The sequence below is a fragment of the Ornithorhynchus anatinus genome, chromosome 16 (genome assembly GCF_004115215.2).
Source record: "Ornithorhynchus anatinus isolate Pmale09 chromosome 16, mOrnAna1.pri.v4, whole genome shotgun sequence".
Lineage (NCBI taxonomy): Eukaryota > Metazoa > Chordata > Mammalia > Monotremata > Ornithorhynchidae > Ornithorhynchus > Ornithorhynchus anatinus.
The window spans coordinates 12,779-33,066 of record NC_041743.1 but is presented as its reverse complement, the minus strand read 5'-3'; the positions used below and the strand labels follow the sequence as shown (position 1 = coordinate 33,066).

At 56.5% G+C, this 20,288-nt stretch overlaps 1 protein-coding gene across 1 annotated transcript; it reads left to right on the top strand.

Moving 5' to 3' along the window:
* Positions 1 to 3,169: 3,169 nt before the first annotated feature.
* On the top strand, positions 3,170 to 15,366 carry LOC100076359 (immunoglobulin superfamily member 2-like). The gene is made up of 7 exons (XM_039914337.1): positions 3,170 to 3,491; positions 3,855 to 4,232; positions 6,719 to 7,138; positions 7,385 to 7,780; positions 8,958 to 9,501; positions 10,776 to 11,185; positions 13,944 to 15,366. Exons 1-7 carry the CDS (start codon positions 3,446 to 3,448, stop codon positions 14,174 to 14,176), a joined length of 2,427 nt encoding a protein of 808 aa, XP_039770271.1. The 5' UTR covers positions 3,170 to 3,445; the 3' UTR covers positions 14,177 to 15,366.
* Positions 15,367 to 20,288: the final 4,922 nt, after the last annotated feature.

Below are 20,288 nucleotides of genomic sequence, written 5' to 3'. Positions count from 1 at the left end.
GAGGGGTGGAGAGATGTGCACAGAACCCTTCTTTAGAAAAATGTTTCGGGCAACAGAGTGAAGTGTGGACTGGAGAGGGGAGACACAGGAGGCAAGGAGGTCAGAGACTTAAAAATAGCCGGGTCCATAAAGCCCTTAATGATAGTTGGCTGTCTAGCATATTTCACTCCAGCGAGCCACTACAGCAGGGCAGTGGCAGGAGAGGTCCCAGGACCCTATGGTTACTCCGTCTCCTCATTTCCACCAGTGGGTCCTTGGATTCATTCGATTGTATGTACTGAACATTTACTGTACACGAAGCACGGTACTAAGAGTACATTATAACAACAAACGGACACATTCCTCCCCACAATGAGCTCATAGTCTAGGGGACGAGTCCAGGGGCTCTGCTGCCAGCTGCCAGCTGCCAGCTGCCAGTTGAGGTAAGGCCCCATTTCTGTTCTGTACAGGACAGGAATTCTATATTTCTCTCTAGACTTCCTCCCATCTGCAGGCCGGGCAAGGGGCGCCATGGCCTTCTGGTGACACTGCTTGTAGGGATCGGAGCTTAAGATAGAATGGGCATTTAGGGCAGGAGGAAGGAGCCGGGAAGGCCGCCTGCAGAGGGGCCCCTGTCCCCTTCCCCCAGCTCTTGCCATCCTCCCCACATCAATCGATCGATCAGATTTGTGGAGCACTTACTGTGTCCAGAACACTGTACTGAACCTTTGGGAGGGTACAGTACTACAGTTGGTAGGCACGTTTCCTGCCCACAGTGAGCTAATGGTATAGAGGGGGAGACAAAGATGTAAAGTGATCGATTGTCGGCTGTGAAGAGGGAGGGTGTTCCAGGCCAGAGGCAGGATGTGGGCAGGAGGTCGGTGGCGAGATAGACAAGACTGAGATAATAGTGAGCAGGTGGACATTAGAGGAGTGCAGTGTGTGGGCTAGGTTGTAGTAGGAGATGGGTGGGTTGAGGTAGGAGGGGGCTAGATGGTTGAGTGCTTTAAAGCTGTGGAAAGGAGTTAGACATGTACAAGAAGGGTTGAATTGGGTCTTCACGAAGGCTGACCTCATAAGAAACTTGATCGGGAGGAAGGCGGGCGGTGTGGGGGGTGTCAGAAAGACATAGCTGCCTTAATGAGCCCAGGGCCGTAAATACTTCCTGGGTGGGAGGATCATTAACCTTATTGGGCTGGGGTTCAGGGGAGACCTGGGGAGGGTGGGGGTGGAGAGCAGGCGGCTGCCCAGGAGGAAGCAGAAGCTGCGGACCTCCCTGCAGGAAGCCTGTGGGACGGTAGCCGGAGGCCAGCAGGTAATTCTGTTTGTTTTCATCTCCTTGTGGATGCGGGGTGTGTGGGGAGGGCGGGGGGGGGGGGGCGGGGGGGAAGGTTCATCAGTTAATCAGTGCTGTTTAATTATGGTATTCGCTAAGCACTTATGTGCCAACTACCGTTCTAAGCACTTGGGTAGATATAATCAGGTTGTGCCTCGTGGGTCTCACAATCTTAATCTCCATTTTACAGATGAGGTAAAATGACTTGCCCGAGGTCACACAGCAATAAGTGGCTGAACCGGGTTTAAAACTGTGCTCTTGCCACCAGGCCATGCTGCTTCTCTGGGTGTTTACTGAGCACTTGCCATGTGCAGAGCACTGTACTAAGCGCTTGGGAGAGTTCATTATGGCAGAGTTGGTAGGCATGATCCCTGACCACAAGGATCTTATATTCTCAGTGGTAGTCCCATTGCCTGGGTTTGAGGAGGAAGTTAACAGTCCGAACCAGCTGGCTGGGGCAACGGGCACGGAAATCAACAAGGGTGGAGAAGCATCATCGCAGGGTGGACATCAAAGCAAAGTTAAAGCAGGTGAGGATGTAGGATGTTTGAGACGGACGAGGTCGGCCTGATGTCTGGATTTCCGCTGGCGGCGCTCCACAGCTCGTGCGCAAGAGTGGAATAGGTGTACCGGCGGAGGAGAAGGGGGGCATCCAGGCTGCCGGCTGATGGTAGAGGAGGGAGGGAGTTGAATTCAGTGGAGAGGTTGATGTTTAGGGTGTGGATTTGTGCATCAAGTAAAGGTTGGGTGGGTGTGGAGACCAAATGGGACACGTTGACTTTAGAAAGTTGGAGCTTGTCAACTGATTGGAGACCTCCTTCGGGGAATAGGACCAATCTTTGGGGAAGGGGCGTGGGCGGAGAGAAGGCAGGTCAGGAGGTTTTGGGCTGGAGAGTAGGATTTCAGAGTTGGTGAGGTTGGAGATTGCATGGACGGTAGAGATGGGGAGAGTGAGCGCGTGTCCAAATCGGTGAGTTGTTGAGGTGAGGTGGAGCAGGAGGTCAGTAGAGTTTATGGGTGAGAGGAAGCAGGCAGCAGAAAAGTCGTTGGGACTCTCCATGTGGATGTCGACGTCCACTGAGGATCAGTGTAAGGAAAGAGGAAGAGAGTAGGAGTGAAAAAGGCCTCAAAATGGTTAAGAAAGCTGTAGGTGGGGCCTTGGGAGTGGTGGTGAGTGGTAGCCGTGGATGATACGGGTTCGGAGGAGGGGAGAGAGAGGGAGGGGTTGGAGAAGGAGGAGTAATGCGAAAGTGGCATTGTGGGGGCAAGAAGAAAGCCAACTCCTCCTGCTTTCCCTGTGAGTTTTGGGGAGTGGGAGAAGCTGAGACGTCCATGGGAGGGCTTGGGGAAGACACTGTCATCTGAGGCCAGCCAGATCTCAGAGAATCATCGTGGCTCAGTGGAAAGAGCCCGGGCTTGGGAGTCAGAAGTCATGGGTTCGAATCCCAGCTCTGCCACTTGTCATCTGCGTGACTGTGGGCAAGTCACTTCACTTCTCTGTGCTTCAGTTCCCTCATCTGTAAAATGGAGATTAAGACTGTGAGCCTCACGTGGGACAACCTGATTCCCTGTATCTACCCCAGTGCTTAGAACAGTGCTCTGCACATAGTAAGCGCTTAACAAATACTCATTAATTAATTATTATTATTAATGGGGAGGGAGAGCGGTGATTGGGTCAAGAACAGGTCAAGGATGAAGGGAAGCTTTCCTGTGCTGGAGCGAGGGTTCCAAAGGTCACACTTAGCTGAGGCCGGGGGGGTGGGGGTGGGAGTGGTCCCAGGTCTTCGTCTCTGGGAAGAGAGGGATCCTCGTTGCCAGCCCGGTTGCCACCCCTATGTAGAAAGCAGGACCGGAGATGAAGAAGTTGCCTCACTTCCTGCTCGGACTCAGCTAGCTGAACTGACCGAGGAGGTTTTCAGTTTTCACGACGTGACCACAGCGGTGAATGTATGTATGTAGCTTCCTCCTTGACAGTCTTCGTCTCACACCCACAGCACCTCTCTTTGCTCACCTCTTCCGTGCAGGCTGGAAAATACAATCTGTCTGCCCCGGCTGTAAGCTCAGAAACTAGGTCAGTGGTTGGTTTGGAGGCAGCACTGCCGGGAAGGTTCTCTAGCGTTGTGACTTCCAATGGGGCCCATCCTGAGACTGGCCGCCCCCCTGCTTCTCTTCCTCCGTAAGTCTCTGCCACTTCCTGCCCCTACTCACCCCGCCACTCCCAGGCCCTGCCTGGGCTGTCCCTGACCCGTCTGGGAGTGGGGAGGTGTGGGAGAGAAGGCAGGCCGTGGTGATGGTGGTGGTAGAAAGAGGAACTCAAGCTGCGAGTGGGTGGCCGGTACAGGATTTGCTGGGTCGGGGAGACCAGCCCTGCCCCCATCCCCGGGGTCCCCCTCTTCAGGCCCCCTGCCCCCAGCCTGCACCTCAACCCTGGGGCTAGGGGAGGGAACCCTTGACCTGCAGCCGCTCAGCTGGGTGCCCTAACTGACCCGAGATCCACGTGTCTCCTCTGATTTCCTCCCTTTCCCGGACCTGCAAGCAGAGCTTGGGACCGGCCAGAGGGAGGTGACAGTGCAGAGAGGACCCCTGTTCCGGGTCGCAGGGTATCCGCTCAGTCTCTGGTGCAATGTCAGCGGCTACCAGGGACCCTCGGAGCAGAACTTCCAGTGGTCCGTGTATCTGCCGTCTTCCCCTGGGCGGGAGGTGCAGATGGTCAGCACTCTGGACCCTTCCTTCACCTACGCTGTGTACGGCCCTCGTGTGCGAGCTGGCAGCATCTCACTGGAGCGGGTCCGGGGGAACGCCGTCCTGCTGCACATCCGGGAGGCGCAGGTCCAGGACACGGGCGAGTACGAATGCCACACCCCCAACACTGATGTCAAGTACTTCGGCAGCTACAGCGCCAAGGTGCGCCTGACGGGTAGGTGCTGCCCTCCGAGCACTCCGCTTCCCCCCTGGAGTCCCCGACCTCTGGGACCCTTGGCACCCTGACATCTAGAGCTCTTGACACTCAGGACCATCAGGAGCCCTGACCCTGGGACCCTCGAGCGCCCTGAATCCCCCCCACCCCGATACCCTCAGGCATCCTGTCCCCGGGACCCCAGAGCCCCCGATCTCCTTGGCCCCGGCTCGCCGCCCACAGCGTAGACTCCCGGACGACCTGGGGTCATTGAGAGCCTCTGGTGGACTGGTGACGAACCCAGGCTGTGCCACGGGGAGCGTGGCAGGACGTCGGTTCTATTGGCTCCCGCTAGGCTTTGGGGCCCCGAGGGCTGGGAGCCCCTCTCCTCCCGGCCCCTTCTCCCAAGGTGACCGGGCTGGAGGGACCCCAGGCTGGGCATGGACTTGGATCCCACCTAGGGCTCGTTCCTGGTTCTTCAGCCCTCGAGGGCAGCGGGGCATCCTGGTGCGTGGCTCAGTGGAAAGAGCACGGGCTGGGGACTCAGAGGTGATGGGTTCAAATCCCAGCTCCGCCGCTTGTCAGCTGGGTGACTTTGGACAAGTTACTTAACTTCTCTGTGCCTCAGTTCCCTCAACTGTAAAATGGGGATGAAAATTGAGCCCCACATGGGACAACCTGATGACCCTGTATCCTTCCCAGAGCTTAGAACAGTGCTTTGCACATAGTAAGAGCTTAACAAATGCCACGATTATTATTGTTATTATCCCATCAGAGAGGAAGGGAGAGGATGGAAGAGGAGGAAATGGCCATCTGAAGCAGGGTGGAGAGGCGCAGAGGTGGGGGGGGCCAGGCTGGGGATCTGGATTCTAATCCTGGCTCTCCACTTCCTGTGGCTATTGCTGCTAGTGGAGCCCAAGGCTCCGGCACTACTGCTCAGGAGGCTGAGGCGGTGGCTGTGGCAGGGGAAGAAGCCCCCACTTTACTTTCACTTTCCCCTTGCTACCTCTTGAGAAGTGGCGTCGCCTAATGGTTAGAGCGTGGGCCTGGGAATCGGAAGGACCTTTTACTTCTTTAATGATATTAGTTAAGTGCTTACTATGTGTCATGAACTGTTCTAAGTGCTGGGGTAGATACGAGGTAAACGGGTTGGAAGCAGTCCCCATCCCACATAGGGCTCACAGTCTTCATCCCCATTCTACAGATGAGGTAACTGAGGCACAGAGAAGTGAAGTGACTTGCCCAAGGTCACACAGCAGACAAGTGGCAGACTCGGGACTAGAATCCAGGTCCTTCTGATTCCCAGGCCTGTGCTCTATCCTCTAATCCCGGTTCTGTCACTTGTCTGCTGAATGAGCTTGGACAAGCCACTTCACTTCTCTGGGCTTCAATTACCTCATCTCTAAAATGGAGATTGAGACTGTGAATCCCATGTGGGGCAGGGACTGTGTCCAGCTTGATTTGCTTGTACCTATCCTAGCTTTAGTACAGTGCCTGGCACATAGTAAGCGCTTAACAAATACTACAATTATTATTATTATTATTCCCCTCCCCCTTGGCCTTGCTGCCACCCTAACCGGCTAATATCATTTCAGCTGCACCCTGACCTGATTCCTGCATAAATTGAAGTCCCTGGGGAGGCCCTAGGGGTCGGCAGCTGAGCCTTGGGGAAGGTGGAACCCCGAGCACATCTGCCCCCGCTCTGAACTGCTGACAGGGTGGGGCAGGGGCAGGGATGGGACAGGGGATATGGTGGGTCAGGAGCAGAGGCCCAGGTTCCATCCCCACGGCATATTCCAGCCACCATCCCTCTCTCAGCCTCCTTCCATCCCTCCCTCAGCCTCCATCCCTCCCTCAGCTATCACCCCCACAGTCATCACTTCCACAGTCCCCATCACTCCCTCAGCCTCCATCCCTCCCTCAGCCACCATCAACTCCACATCCATCACTTCCTGAGCCACCATCAATTCCACATCCATCACTTCCTGAGCCACCATCAACTCCACATCCATCACTTCCTCAGCCGACATCACCCCCACAACCATCACTTCCTCAGCTGCATTCATTCCCACAGCCATCACTTCCTCAGTCGCCATCACCCCCACAGCCATCACTTCCTCAGCTGCCATCCTTCCCATAGTCACCACTTCCTCGGCCAGGGAGGGAAGGAGGTAGCCCAGGGAAGAGACGGGGGGCAGTGAAGTGTCGGAATCCTGCCCAGTTGGAACGGAGTGCTTGTGGACAGAGAGAAGGAAGAGAGGCTGGGAAGGGTGGTGGCGGTTTCAAGAAGTTCCGGGCTATGCTGCCCTGGAGCAGAGAGGTGGTCTCCCAGGCTCGGGATGGCTCTAGCACAGGCAGCTTGCCCAGGAACCTCTGTGGTCCCAGTGGTCGGGGGGAGGTTAAGATCAGCGCAGGCACTCTCCACAGCTCTTGAGCTGACCCCGTGCTCGGCTGAGGGCCCGACTCACCAGTCGCCACTGATGGCGACTGTCTGTCCTGTGTTCTAGTGATCGCCGACACCCTCTCGGCCACCTCGGCTGCCCAGACTCTCAACCGCAGAGAGGGGGACCCCTTGACGCTCCCGTGTGATGTGACCACGGGCACCAGCCAGCACACCCACCTGGCAGTGTCCTGGCACAGGCTGCAGAAGGAGGCAGGGCCGGACTCAGCCTCACAGGTCGTTTCCCTGTCCAGAGACTCCAGGCTGGTCCCCGGCCCCACCTATGGGCAGCGCGTCTCCTCGGGGGACGTGCGGCTGGCCCGGACCGGGCACTCTACCTTCACGCTGACCGTGGGTAGCCTACAGCCGGGGGACTGGGGTAGGTGGCTCTGCGAGGCAGAGGAGTGGATCCAGGATCCGGATGAGACCTGGACCCTCATCGCGAGGAATCGGACGGCGGTGACGGCTCTGAGCGTGGAAAGAGAAGGTGAGGGTGTCCAGGGCCGCCGGGTTCAGGGCCGCAGGGGCCGGGGTTTCAGGGGCTGGGGCCATGGAAACCGGTGGTGCTCATTTTGGAGAAAACCTGGGAGAAAGTTCTGTTTCTCCTTAACACCAAACTAAATTTTCTGCAAGGGGTGGGGAAGACCCCGCCCAAGACCCCGCCCAAGACCCACGGCTTGGAATTGTTCCCCACCGGCTCGGGGAAGGGAAAGCTGAAGCGGGTTTTTCACAGTGACGGATCTTCACGTCAGCATCAGCGCCGAGGGCCCCTTTCTGCCTGGCAAACCGTGGCAGGTCACCTGCTCCGTGCCCGCTGCCGCCGCCACCCACCCCGGGACAGAGCTCTGCATGACCTGGCACCTCAATGGCTCGGAGATCGTGACCATGGACGGGCGTGGCGTGCTGACCCTGCCGAAGGGCTCCAGGTGGCCGGCGGGCCCGGGCCGGATCCACGTGAGCAGGATCGGCCCCGGGGACTATGTCCTCCAGGTGTGGGATGTGGGCCCGGAAGATGAGGGTACCTACAGTTGTGAGGCATCCGAGTGGAGCCAGATGGCCCCCAGCTTCAGGAAGGAGCTGCGGAGGGAGCGATCACCAGGGGTCAGCGCTCACCTTGCCCAACCAGCAGGTCAGTGCCCATCTTATCTCGCCCAATGGGCACCTTTGCCCCGTCTGGTACCCATCATCTCTCTCCGATGCCTGGCAGGAACTATAACGTCTTCCTTCTTGAGGGTAGACTGCCCTCCCAGCCACAGTGGGCTCATGGCAGCTGGCCTGGGGATTTGGCCCTCCTGGAACCAGCTGTTAGTCTGCTCCCCTTCCCCGTGGAGGGAACCCCCCTTTAGCCTTTGTGCGTGTCTCTCTGGGCCGGGCACCCAGTTCAGCCAACCCGGGCAGCATTTTCCCTGAGAGGGAACTTCTGTTTCTCCTTAGCACCAAACGAGCTTCTGTTTCTCCTTAGCACCAAACTAAATTTTCTGCAAGGGGTGGGGAAGACTCTGCTGGGTTCTGCCACTTCAGATCCCAGCCAGCGGTTGCACCTGTGTCTCTGGCCCCAGATCAGCCTGTCCCTTGCCCCTACTTCACATTCACATCACCCGTGCCCCCTGCCCGCACCAATACCCCGTTGTCCCAGGTACACACTCACAGTACCTATTCTCCCAGTACCTGGTCACACCTCTTGGGTTCCCAGCCCACACCCGCATCTCCAGTGGTGTGGGTACAGGTACAGGACAGGTGTGTGTGTACTGGGGGCCTGGGATGTGTGGGTGCAGGCTTTGGGCCCAGGAGGTATGGATGTGGCCATGGGTGCAGTTGAGCTGGGGGGGTGTGGGAGGAGGGGAGTGCAAGGGTGAACGAGGCTGTGAGTGTGAGAAGTATGGGTGGGGCCTGGCCAGGGGTGGAGGGAGTATGGTTATTATTGGGGCCTGGGAGATGTATCTGGGACCGGGCCGGGGGCCCAGGCGGTGACTGTGGGCGTGGGAGATGTGGGTGGGACTCCACCGGCCTCAAGAGCGACAGGCAATGGAGAGGCAGGTTTGGAGTCCAAGTACCTTCCTTGTGCCCCTCACCTCCACCTTTCGATGAGGTGGGTAGGTGGGTCCAGTGGGTGGGCCCCAGGGCCCAGGAGGGGTGGGTGGGGCCGGGAGGGCCGGGGATGAGCAGGGCGTTTCTCTGCTGCCACTCTCGGATCGGGCTCTCGGACCCCCGCGAGCCCAGGTCCTCCCCAGCCCGGGGCATCCCCACGGCTTGGAACTGTCCCCCACCGGCTTGGGAAAGGGAAAGCTGAAGCGGGTTTTTCACAGTGACGGATCTTCACGTCAACATCAGCGCCGAGGGCCCCTTTCTGCCTGGCAAACCGTGGCAGGTCACCTGCTCCGTGCCCGCTGCCGCCGCCACCCACCCCGGGACAGAGCTCTGCATGACCTGGCACCTCAATGGCTCGGAGATCGCGACCATGGACGGGCGCGGCGTGCTGACCCTGCCGAAGGGCTCCAGGTGGCCGGCGGGCCCGGGCCGGATCCACGTGAGCAGGATCGGCCCCGGGGACTTTGTCCTCCACGTGTGGGATGTGGGCCCGGAAGATGAGGGTACCTACAGTTGTGAGGCATCTGAGTGGAGCCAGATGGCCCCCAGCTTCAGGAAGGAGCTGCGGAGGGCGCGATCACCAGGGGTCAGCGCTCACCTTGCCCAACCAGCAGGTCAGTGCCCATCATCACACCCATTGGGCACCTTTGCCCCTTCTGGTACCCATCATCTCTCTCCGATGCCTGGCAAGACCTATAACGTCTTCCTTCTTGAGGGTCGACTGCCGTTCCAGCCTCAGTGGGCTCATGGCAACTGGCCTGGGTATTTGGCCCTCCTGGAACCAGCTGTTAGTCTGCTCCCCTTCCCCATGGAGGGAACCCCTGTTAGCCTTTGTCTGTGTTTCTCTGGGGCGGGCACCCAGTTCAGCCAACCCGGGCAGCATTTTCCCTGAGAGGGAACTTCTGTTTCTCCTTAGCACCAAACTAAATTTTCTGCAGGGGGTGGGCAAGACTCCGCTGGGTTCTGCCACTTCAGATCCCAGCCAGCGGTTGCACCTGTGTCTCTGGCCCCAGATCAGCTTGTCCCTTGTCCCTAGTTCACATTCACATCACCCGTGCCCCCTGCCCACACCAATACCCCGTTGTCCCAGGTACACACTCACAGTACCTATTCTCCCAGCACCTGGTCACACCTCTGAGAAGCAGCGTGGCGCAGTGGAAAGAGCACGGGCTTTGGAGTCAGGGCTCATGAGTTCGAATCCCAGCTCTGCCACTTGTCAGCTGTGTGACTGTGGGCAAGTCACTTAACTTCTCTGTGCCTCAGTTCCCTCATCTGTAAAATGGGGATTAAGACTGTGAGCCCCACGTGGGACAACCTGATTCCCCTGTGTTTACCCCAGCGCTTAGAACAGTGCTCTGCACATAGTAAGCGCTTAACAAATACCAACATTATTATTATTATTACCTCTTGGGCTCCCAGCCCACACCCGCATCTCTGGCGCCTCCTGTATGTACCCACACCACTGGGTATAGGTACAGGACAGGTGTGTGTGTACTGGGGGCCTGAGATGTGTGGGTGCAGGCTTTGGGCCCAGGAGGTGTGGATGTGGCCATGGGTGCAGTTGGGCTGGGCGGTGTGGGAGGAGGGGAGTGCAAGGGTGAACGAGGCTGTGAGTGTGAGAAGTATGGGTGGGGCCTGGCCAGGGGTGCAGGGAGTATGGTTATGATTGGGGTCTGGAAGATGTATCTGGGACCTGGCCGGGGTCCCGTGAGGTGACTGTGGGCGTGGGAGATGTGGGTGGGACTCCACCGGCCGCAAGAGTGATAGGCAATGGAGAGGCAGGTTTAGAGTCCAAGTACCCACCTTGTGCCCCCACCTCCACCTTTCGATGAGGTGGGTAGGTGGGTCCAGTGGGTGGGCCCCAGGGCCCAGGAGGGGTGGGTGGGGCCGGGAGGGCCGGGGATGAGCAGGGTGTTTCTCTGCTGCCACTCTCGGATCGGGCTCTCGGACCCCCGCGAGCCCAGGTCCTCCCCAGCCCGGGGCATCCCCACGGCTTGGAACTGTCCCCCACCGGCTCGGGGAAGGGAAAGCTGAAGCGGGTTTTTCACAGTGACGGATCTTCACGTCAACATCAGCGCCGAGGGCCCCTTTCTGCCTGGCAAACCGTGGCAGGTCACCTGCTCCGTGCCCGCTGCCGCCGCCACCCACCCCGGAACAGAGCTCTGCATGACCTGGCATCTCAATGGCTCGGAGATCGCGACCATGGACGGGCGCGGCGTGCTGACCCTGCCGAAGGGCTCCAGGTGGCCGGCGGGCCCGGGCCGGATCCACGTGAGCAGGATCGGCCCCGGGGACTTTGTCCTCCAGGTGTGGGATGTGGGCCCGGAAGATGAGGGTAACTACAGTTGTGAGGCATCCGAGTGGAGCCAGATGGCCCCCAATTTCAGGAAGGAGCTGCGGAGGAAGCGATCACCAGGGGTCAGCGTTCACCTTGCCCAACCAGCAGGTCAGTGCCCATCTTATCTCACCCAGTGGGCGCCTGCCATATCCCCCAGCTGGTGCGTGTAATCTCTCTCCGATGCCTGGCAGACCTATACCATCTTCCTTCTTGAGGGTAGACCGCCGTCCCAACCTCAGTGGGCTCATGGCAGCTGGTCTGGGGGTTTGGCCCTCCTGGAACCAGCTGTTAGTCTGCTCCCCTTCCCCGTGGAGGGAACCCCCGTTAGCCTTTGTTCGTGTCTCTCTGTGGATAGGCATCCAGTCCAGCCTACCCGGGCAACATTTTCCCTGAGAGGCAGCTTCTGTTCCTCCTTAGCACCAAACTAAATTTTCTGCAAGGGGTGGGGAAGGCCCCACTGGGTTCTGCCACTTCAGATCCCAGGCAGAGGTCGCACCTGTGTCTCTGGCCCCAGATTCATCTGGCTCTTGTCCCTAGTATACATTCACATCACCCGTATCCCCCACCCACACCCTCCCTGGTGTCCCGGGTAGTCACATGTCCCCAGCACCTGGTCACACCACTTGGTCTCCCAGCCCACACCTGCAACTCCGGTACCACCTGTATGCACCTACACCACTGGGTAGAGGTACAGAACAGGTTTGCCCAGGAAGGGATCAACCTTCTGGACCCCAAGCCACTCATCCTGCATCGAAGTCGGTGCCTGAAACCCAACCTGACCCGTTCCGGCCCGACCCCTTGACAGACCAGCTGCCCCCCGAACCTCTCCATTTCCCCAGAGCTGGTTTGGGCAGTGTCCATCTGGGCCCCCTAGACCCTTTAGGAGCTTCTAGGGCCCCTAGAAACTTGGCCTTCAATATCCCTTGCTAGGCCCTCTAGCCCCTGGATGGCCAGTTTTAGGGGGAAGGTGACAGAAGAGGGGAGAGGCAGAGGAGACTGAGAGCAGGGACCGTGGCCAGAAACCATGGGGGTCTAACGGTGAGGGTTCAGTCTCCGCACTGACTAGGCCTGCTGGCTGGGAGAGAGTCCTCCAAAGCCGTGGCTCAGAGGTGGCGCCCCCAGGGTTCGGATGGGAGCTGCAACGACTCTGGAGCGAGACTCGGGAGGTGGTCAGAGGTCATCGGGAGACATATTGTAGGGTCTGTTGGATTCCGCCAAAGGGTCTATGTGACGTCATTCCAGTGTGTGGTCTAAATATGTCCTGTGTGTACTGTGCAGCTGTCATTTCTGGAGTCTAGGCTCTTCCGGACCTGTTGCTGTTGGTCGTGCTGCCCGCCGACCCCGCAGGACCACTGGGCTCTAAGGGCTGCGGGTAGAGCAGCTTGGGCTGGCCTAGGTCTGGGTGCTTCTCACTGGGATGGGAGGCTTGGCTGCCAGGCCTGAGCCTGAGCCAGCCCGGGCTGGGTGCCAGGATTCTAGCTGCTGTCACGCCCGGCCTCACCTGCCATGCACATGGAAGCCGTGCTTCCAAGGGGGTGGGGGGTAGGGCAGCAGGGGCGGCCGCTCTAGGCTACATGCTGATCCGATGGGGGTCCCCTCCCTGGCTCTAGGTGACAAGCTGACCATCCCCCTCCCCCAGGGGCTTTCTCCCGCTCAAGGTCTGCCCTGGGGCAGCCTACAGACAAGAGAGGTTGGAGACAAGGGAGGAAGCAGTGGAGACGGAGTAGCCACGGGGGCCTAGGTAGGGGAAGGTAGAGAGAGTTTGTGGCTTTAGGCTGGGCTGTCTCCCTGCGGCAAAGGAGGAATTAATTCTGGGATCTGTGAAGCAGCATAATTTAATTAGTCTGGGAGCTCTCGCCTGAAGGGGCCGGGGCACAGCAGGGGAGGGAAAGCTGGGGGGGGGGGGTCCATTTTCCTTGTAGACTAGACCGCAAAGGCAAGGGGGGGGGGCACTCAGCTTAGTCTCTCCTGGCTGATCAGAGCTAAGGTCCTTGGGCTTCTCAGGTGGCAGTGAACTTTGTAACTTTGGCCCTGGAGACTGCTAGCTAGTCTCTGTCGATGGCGGACAGGAGTTGGGGTCCTGGGGCTGCTGGATGGGGGGCCATGATGTGGAGAGAGTTGACCCTCCCCCCGCCCCCCCCCACCGGTCCCACGGTCCAAACTCCTGCCCAGCCCCGGCCGCTTCTCCGAGGGCAGGGGTGCTGTGAGCGGGGCTCTAAGCCACATCTGGGGAAATTCCAGGGGGGAACATTTCCCTACGAGGGGCCCGAGTTCCTGGAGAGCCTGGCCTGGGAGCGGGGAGGGGGCTAGAGAGGCCCTGCCACCTGCCCCCTTGTCCCCATGGGAGTCAGGGTGAAGGTGCAGAGGAAACAAGGAGACAGGAGACAGCCCATCAGTCCCGCCCAGACCTCATTGGCCACCGAGCCGAGAAGGACTGGTAAGGACTGGTGGCGGGGAGGACTGGGGCTGACGCTGAAGGGTCTGGGAACCTCGAAGTCTCTCTGGCTGGTGAGGCATTGGCTGTCACCACCATTTTCTTTTCCTGATTCATTTCTGGGTACCCAAGCCACCTAAAGCCATCTCCTAGCGCTCATCTCTGGCACTTGTGTCCCCAGCGGGGCTCAGCACCTCATTCGTTCGCTGTTGCATTGTCGATGGCATGTTGTGATTTCTCTGTTTCTAAATACTTTTGTCTGTTTCCCCCTTAGAGTGGAAGCTTCTTGAGGGCAGTGAATGTGTCACTTGTTTGTTTAGTACTATTGAAGAGCTTAATGTGGTTTACTGCTCCTGGTGGGCTCTCAGTAACTATTACTACTATACGACTGCTGCTACTATGACTTATTTCCTCTTTCCCTTCTTGTTTCAGCACCTACTTTTTCTTCAGTGATCTGTTCTTCGGTGCCTCTGCAGTACTCCCTGGTCATTTATTCCTGCGCTACCACCATCTCCCTGGCTGCTGCCATCATCTGTATCATCGGGAAGGTGAAGAGAAGGCCAACTCAAAACCCAAATGGAAGAAAAAGAGAAGCTTTCCTAATTGAAAATGTCCCCCTGGGTTCTGAGGGCGGCCGGATCCAGGAGCTGTCCAGCTTCCCTTAGCAACTCACCTTGACTTAAAAGCCAAGAGGAAATGGGTTTGTGGCTGTCGACTGGCAGGGCTCCCATCTACGCTGGCACAGCTTCCCAACTGCCACCAGCTGCTGGCAGAGGTGCTGCTCCCATTGCTCCCACCAGAGCCGCTGCCCCCGTCTCTGTTCCTGCTCCTGCTGCTGCTGTTGCTGCATCCAGAGCTTTCCTAAAACCGAAGGCCCGACTGCGGTCCCACCCATCCTCACCCTGGCCCCTTCTGGTTCTGGCCCTCGAGACCCTTCGACTTCAGCGGGAGGCTCCAGTTGGTGCCTGAGCCTTGGAGCGGCAGGCCTGGCGCGGCGGGGACCCGGGTGCGCACCGGGCTCCGACGGCTCGGTGGCTGGATCCTGGGCTCCTCTCTCCGCTCCTGGCCTCTGGGGCGGGATCCTATAGGCCTCTCGGCTTCCCCACGGGGTCCTGGCTTCTTGGGTGGTGGTAGTGGGGTCACCAGGACAGCTGTACTTCTCTAGGAAAAGGGGACCCTCCCCCTCACCCGGAAAGGGCAGCTCGATCTTTGGGAGCTTAACTTGGACTCCACTCCTTACCCCACTCCCATCCCACCCTGTCCACCAACGCTGCAGCCCAGATACCACTCCTGACCCCACCCCAACCCCATCCTCGCCACTGATCAGCAGGACAGACCGCACCTCCTGACCCTGCCTTTCCCAACACTCCCATCCTCCCTATGTTGCATTTCAGCCTGCAGCTTCCTGGCTTGGGCTTCTGCGAGGTAGCTGTGGTTCCTGCCACCAGAGGAGGCTCCACACAACAGCAGCAGATCGAGCAGCCACGTCTAGTTATTGGCCTAGCACACAGCCCGGGTACTTTAACATTCAACGATTAGCATTCCTGAGGAGAGCTGCTCGTTTTAGATTATTTCATCAGGCAAACGTCCTCTCCAAGTAGAATTAGTTCCTCACTGGAGCCCCGAAGAATTCCCCCAGCAGGATCAATGTTCTGGAAATTCTTCTCCATTTATGGACCAATTTGAAATCAGTCCACTGTTTTGTTAGATTTGGCAGGAGCCCCATTACCTGGGGAACTCTGAGCAGGTGCGGCCGCCTTGGAGCACGGCAAACCTTTTGGAGGAGGAGACATTAGCTTTGGCTCTTTGCTTTTCTCCATCCAGGCATTCATTCATTCATTCAATAGTATTTATTGAGCGCTTACTATGTGCAGAGCACTGTACTAAGCGCTTGGAATGTACAAATCGGTAACAGATAGAGACGGTCCCTCCCCTCTGACGGGTTTACAGTCTAATCGGGGGAGACAGACAGACAAGAACAATAGCAATAAATAGAATCAAGCACCTGGGGGTGGTGGAGTACCCGGCCCTCTGAAGGAAGGAGCCTGTGCTATTTACCCTTGCCTTGCCTGTCTGGCCAGGGCACCCAGTGGGTTGGGTCCGGGAGGCCATCGGGTGCCATCGCGTGCCATACCGGCCTCGGTCTGGACACTGTCCACCTGCCGTCGAGCACTGTACAGGGTCCGGTCTGGGAGCCGGCCAGGTGCCATCCACGTGCTGTCCACTGTACAGTACCATCCACTATACCGGGCACTGTCCATGGGACGCTGCCCCCAGGTGCCATCCATCTGCCATCCTGGCCCAGAGGAAAGCTTGAGGGGAAGAATCAGACCAGCGCTCTGCCTGGACCTGCTTCCAGCTTAGTCCTGCCCAGGCTTAGGTTTTCCTGGACACCCTCACTGGCCCCTACCCTCTGACCCCGGAGCCACACTTTCTAAGCAGGGTGGTTCAGCCTAACTGTGCTTGAGAGGGCAGGGAGGGGCTGGTTCAGTGGCCATGTGACCTGTCTCCCTTCCCCATGGGATCATCAGCTCCTCATCAGTCAATCACTGAGCACTTAACGGGTGCAGAGAGCTGTACTTGGTGCTGGAGAAAGTACTCTCTGCTCACAGGGAGTTTACAGGCCGCAGGGGGAGAGGCTTAAAATAGAATACAGATTGAGGAAATAGTAGCATATAAAAATATTCATTAATACTGTGGGCCTGGGCTGACTATTCAAGTGCTTAAAGAGTATATATCCAAATGCATAGTTTTGATGCAGAGGGGAGGGAGGAAGGGGGAATAAAGGGCTCAAACTGGGAAGGCCTTTTGGAGGAGAGATGATTTTAGGAAGGTTTCGAAGGTGGGTATTTCTCAGCTTGAAGGAGAATCCAGGCAAGGGCTCCTCTAGGGTCCTGGCCTTGGAAACAGGGCTGAGTGGTGAACGGGCTCCTCGAGGCCTGAATTCTGGGCCTCTGCCCTTTGGGGACTAGAGGCTGTTGTGGAGTCAGGGAAGCCAGTGGGAAGCCGTCCCACCAGCCAGTGCTTCATTCAGGGGGCAAGACTTTCAGGCGAGTCCTGTCCTGGCTGGCAGTTGCCACTGCACCTGACTGGGGATAGATTTGCTGGGGTGGGGAGGGGACGGACCTGCTGGGGGTGATGGGGGAGATGGGCTTGTTGGGGGTGGGTGGCCGCTAGCCCCCTCGACTTTCCCTGTGGACCTGGGACAGAACCTGGGGGTGAGGTCTGATTGAAAAGGTGCTGCAGGATGGTGAGAAGCACTGGGGAAGAGGCCCAGATGGCCCTGTGGGAGGTGTTGGCAGGGTCATGGCTCCTTCACACCTTCCCCGCCGCCCCCTCACATTTCTCTCGAGTCTCCTTCATATCTCCCTCACTGCTCCCTCACATCCCACTCACATCCCCCTCGTATCCCACTTGTGTCCCGCTCACGTCCCGCTCGCTGCTCCTTCATTTCTCCCTTGCCGCTCCCTTGAATCGGGGAGCAGGCTGCGTTGCTGTCACCTGCCAGCCAGATTGGGACCTTACCTCTCCCGGGATTGCTGTTCTACCCGGAACATCTTAACATTCATTTCCCTCTTTGAAAATGGATTTCAGAGAGTCACGGGGAGAGGGAGCTCCTGAAATCTCCCTCTGAAGATTAGGGCATAGGAGGAGCATGGTTGCTATGGTGACAGCCCCTTGCTACCTGGGCTCTTTCTCTCCCACATCTCTCTCTCTCTCTCTCACACACACACGCACACACACACTCTCTCTCTCTCACATATCTTTATGCTCCTAGTGAAGGTACAGGAGCTGCATCTGATGGAAGGGAGGTGCTACTGGAGCTTCTCCACTGGTCCTGGATGAAACCCACCTGGAGCTGTGGAACCTGGTCTTAAAAGATGCATGTGGATTAGTGAATCTGAGAGTCCAGGTTCCCCCATCCTACCCTCTGAGGTCCACCTCTTTGACCAAACCCTTCTGCTTCGAGCAGATTCACTGCTCTCACACCTGGAACAGGAGGGGTAGATTGCAGACAGCCTATGATTTTTTGCTTTGTTTTTCCCCCACCTCACCCAAATACCATTTTCCTTCTCCCCCAAACACTGATACTCCTTCCTTTCACCCCCCCGCCCCCCGCCCACCAGACCTATGTGTTTTTCTTTATAGAAAAGTTTTTTTTCTTACAGTGAAATGAAAAGATGAATGTATTTAGTTATGTGCTATAATATCTGTAATTTATGTACATTTCTGTAATTTTATTGCTGTTTCTCTGCTTTCCTGTAGTTTGTAATCTTGCTGTGGGCAGGGAATGCTTCTGTTTGTTGTATTGTGCCCAATAAATACAGTTGACTCATTGTCTGCTACTGGGGTGGTGGGAGGCTAGGTTAGGGTAAATTTTTTGGGCTAGGGGTAGTTGGGGTCAGGGTGGGGTTGGGATTTAGGGTTAGGGGTAATTAGGGTTATGGTGTTGAGGTTGGGGGAAGGGGTTCATTCAGTCATTTAATTGTATTTATTGAGCAGTCACTGTGTGTAGAGCACTGTACTAAGCACTTGGGAAAGTACAACAGTAAACAGACACATTCCCTGTTCACAACAAATTTACAGTTTGGGGGTCGGGGGGAGACAGACATCAGTGCAAATAAATAAATTATAGATATGTGCATAAGTGCTATAGGTCTGGGATCGGGGAAGAACAAAGGGAGCAAGTCAGGGCGACACAGAAGGGAGTGGGAGAAGAGAAAAGAATTGGGTCAGGGGTGAGGGTTTAGGGTTGGGTTGCATAATGAGCTCACAGTCAGCTTTAAACAGAAACTCAAGCTTATCCACAATGCAACAGAATTGGTAGAAAAGGTCCCTACCCCCGTGAAGCTTACAGCCCAGAGGGGGATAGAGGCATTAATATAAATAAATAAATTAAAGATATGTACACAAGCACTGTGAGGCTCTCTGCTGCCCAGATCATTGTTCTAAAATAAACATTCAGTCCACATCCCTCCACTCCTCAAGAACCTCCCACGTTACACATCCTTTTCTGCATCCATCAATCAATGAATAGTATTTATTGAGCACTTACTGTGTTCAGAGCACTGTAGGCTGGGTTTGGGAGAGTACAATGCAACAGAATTGGTAGACGCGGTCCCTATCCACAATGAGCTAACGGTCTGTATCAAACAGAAACTTCTTATCGTCGGCTTTAAGGTACTCGACTAGCTGGCCCTCTCCTATCTTACCACGCTAATCTCCTACTACAACCCAGCCCATACACTTCACTCCTATAATAATAATAATAAGTTTAGCACTTACTATGTGCCAGGCACTGCACTAAGCACTAGGGTGGCTATAAGCAAATCAGGTTGGACAGAGTCCATGTCACACATGGGGCTCTCAGTCTTAATCCCCATTTTACAGACGAGGTAACAGAAGCACAGAGAAGTTAAATGACTTGCCCAAAGTCACACAGCTGACAGCGGCTGAACTGTGATTTGAACCCATGACCCCTGACTCCCAAGCCCGTTGCACACAGTAAGTGCTCAGTAAATTTCAAAGCTTGATTGATTGATACAGTGATGAGAAAGGCAGGGAGAGGATAGGGTTTGGGGGGGGAGATGAGGACTTCTGGGTTAGACATGTCAAATTTAAAGTGTCGGTGGGACATCCAAGTAGAGATGTCCTAAAGGCAGGATGAAATGTGAGACTGCAGGGAAGGGGGGAGGTTGTGAGACAGGGAAGACGATGATCCTGTCTACAGTGATGGGAGTCACCCGGTGAACAGGTTTTGGGTGGGTGGGAAGATGAGGAGTGCTGTTTAGGACATGTTCCATTTGAGGTGTTGGGGGGCTGGGTAGGGGGGATGGGGGAGACAGACATCCAAGTAGAGATGTCCAGAGGGCAGGAGGAATTGTGAGACTGCAGAGAAGGAGGGAGATCAGGGCTGGAGAGGTGAATTTAGGAGGAGGTCACAGAAAAGTTGTAGTTGAAGCCTTGGGGAATGGATTCCCAGATGACCTCCTAATCTTCACTGGTACTATCATCATCATCATCAACATCATCAACAACAACTCAATCATCTTGCCCCCTTCTACCTTACCTCCCTGATTTCCTACCTCAACCCAGCCCACACACCTTTCTCATCTATCTCCTCGACCTCTCGCCCACGTACTGCCTCCGGCCTACCCTCTTCATATCTGACAGGCCACCATGTGCCTCATCCTCAAAGCTTTATTAAAAGCACTGTCATTCATGAATTCATTCACTTGTATTTATTGAGCACTTCCTGTCTGCAGAGTACAGTACTAAGCACTCGGGAGAGCACAGAATAACTATCAACAGACACATCCCCTACCTACATTGAGTTTACGGTCCAGAAGGGAAGACAGAAGTGTTTTGGGGCTTGGAGGGAGGAAGAATAAAGGGAACAAGCCAGAGTGATGAAAAATGGAGTGGGAGAAGAGGAAGGGGGGAGGGGTTTAGTCAGGAAAAGCCTCTTGGAGGAGACGTGCCTTCAATAGAGCTTTAAAGTGGGGAAGAGTCATTGTCTGTCGGATTTGAGGAGGGAGGGTGTTCCAGGCCAGAGGCAGCATGTGGGTGAGATAGATGAGGTCGAGGCACAGTGAGGAGGTTAGCATTAAGGAAGAAAAGTGTGTGGACTGGGATGTAGTAGGTGAGGTGAGTTAGGAGGGGACAAGGTGATTGAGTGTTTTAAAGCCATCTCCAAGAGGCCTTCCCTGATCAAAACCTCATTTCCTCTTTTCCCACTCCCTTCTGCCTCACCCTGGTTCTTGGGATTAGCATCAT

Coding starts and splice junctions, on each gene's coding strand:
- LOC100076359 (XM_039914337.1), top strand. CDS start 3,446: ATGGGGCCCATCCTGAGACTGGCCGCCCCCCTGCTTCTCTTCCTCC. Junction 7,139..7,384: donor TCTGAGCGTGGAAAGAGAAG/GTGAGGGTGTCC, acceptor GGTTTTTCACAG/TGACGGATCTTCACGTCAGC. Junction 11,186..13,943: donor TCACCTTGCCCAACCAGCAG/GTCAGTGCCCAT, acceptor TTCTTGTTTCAG/CACCTACTTTTTCTTCAGTG.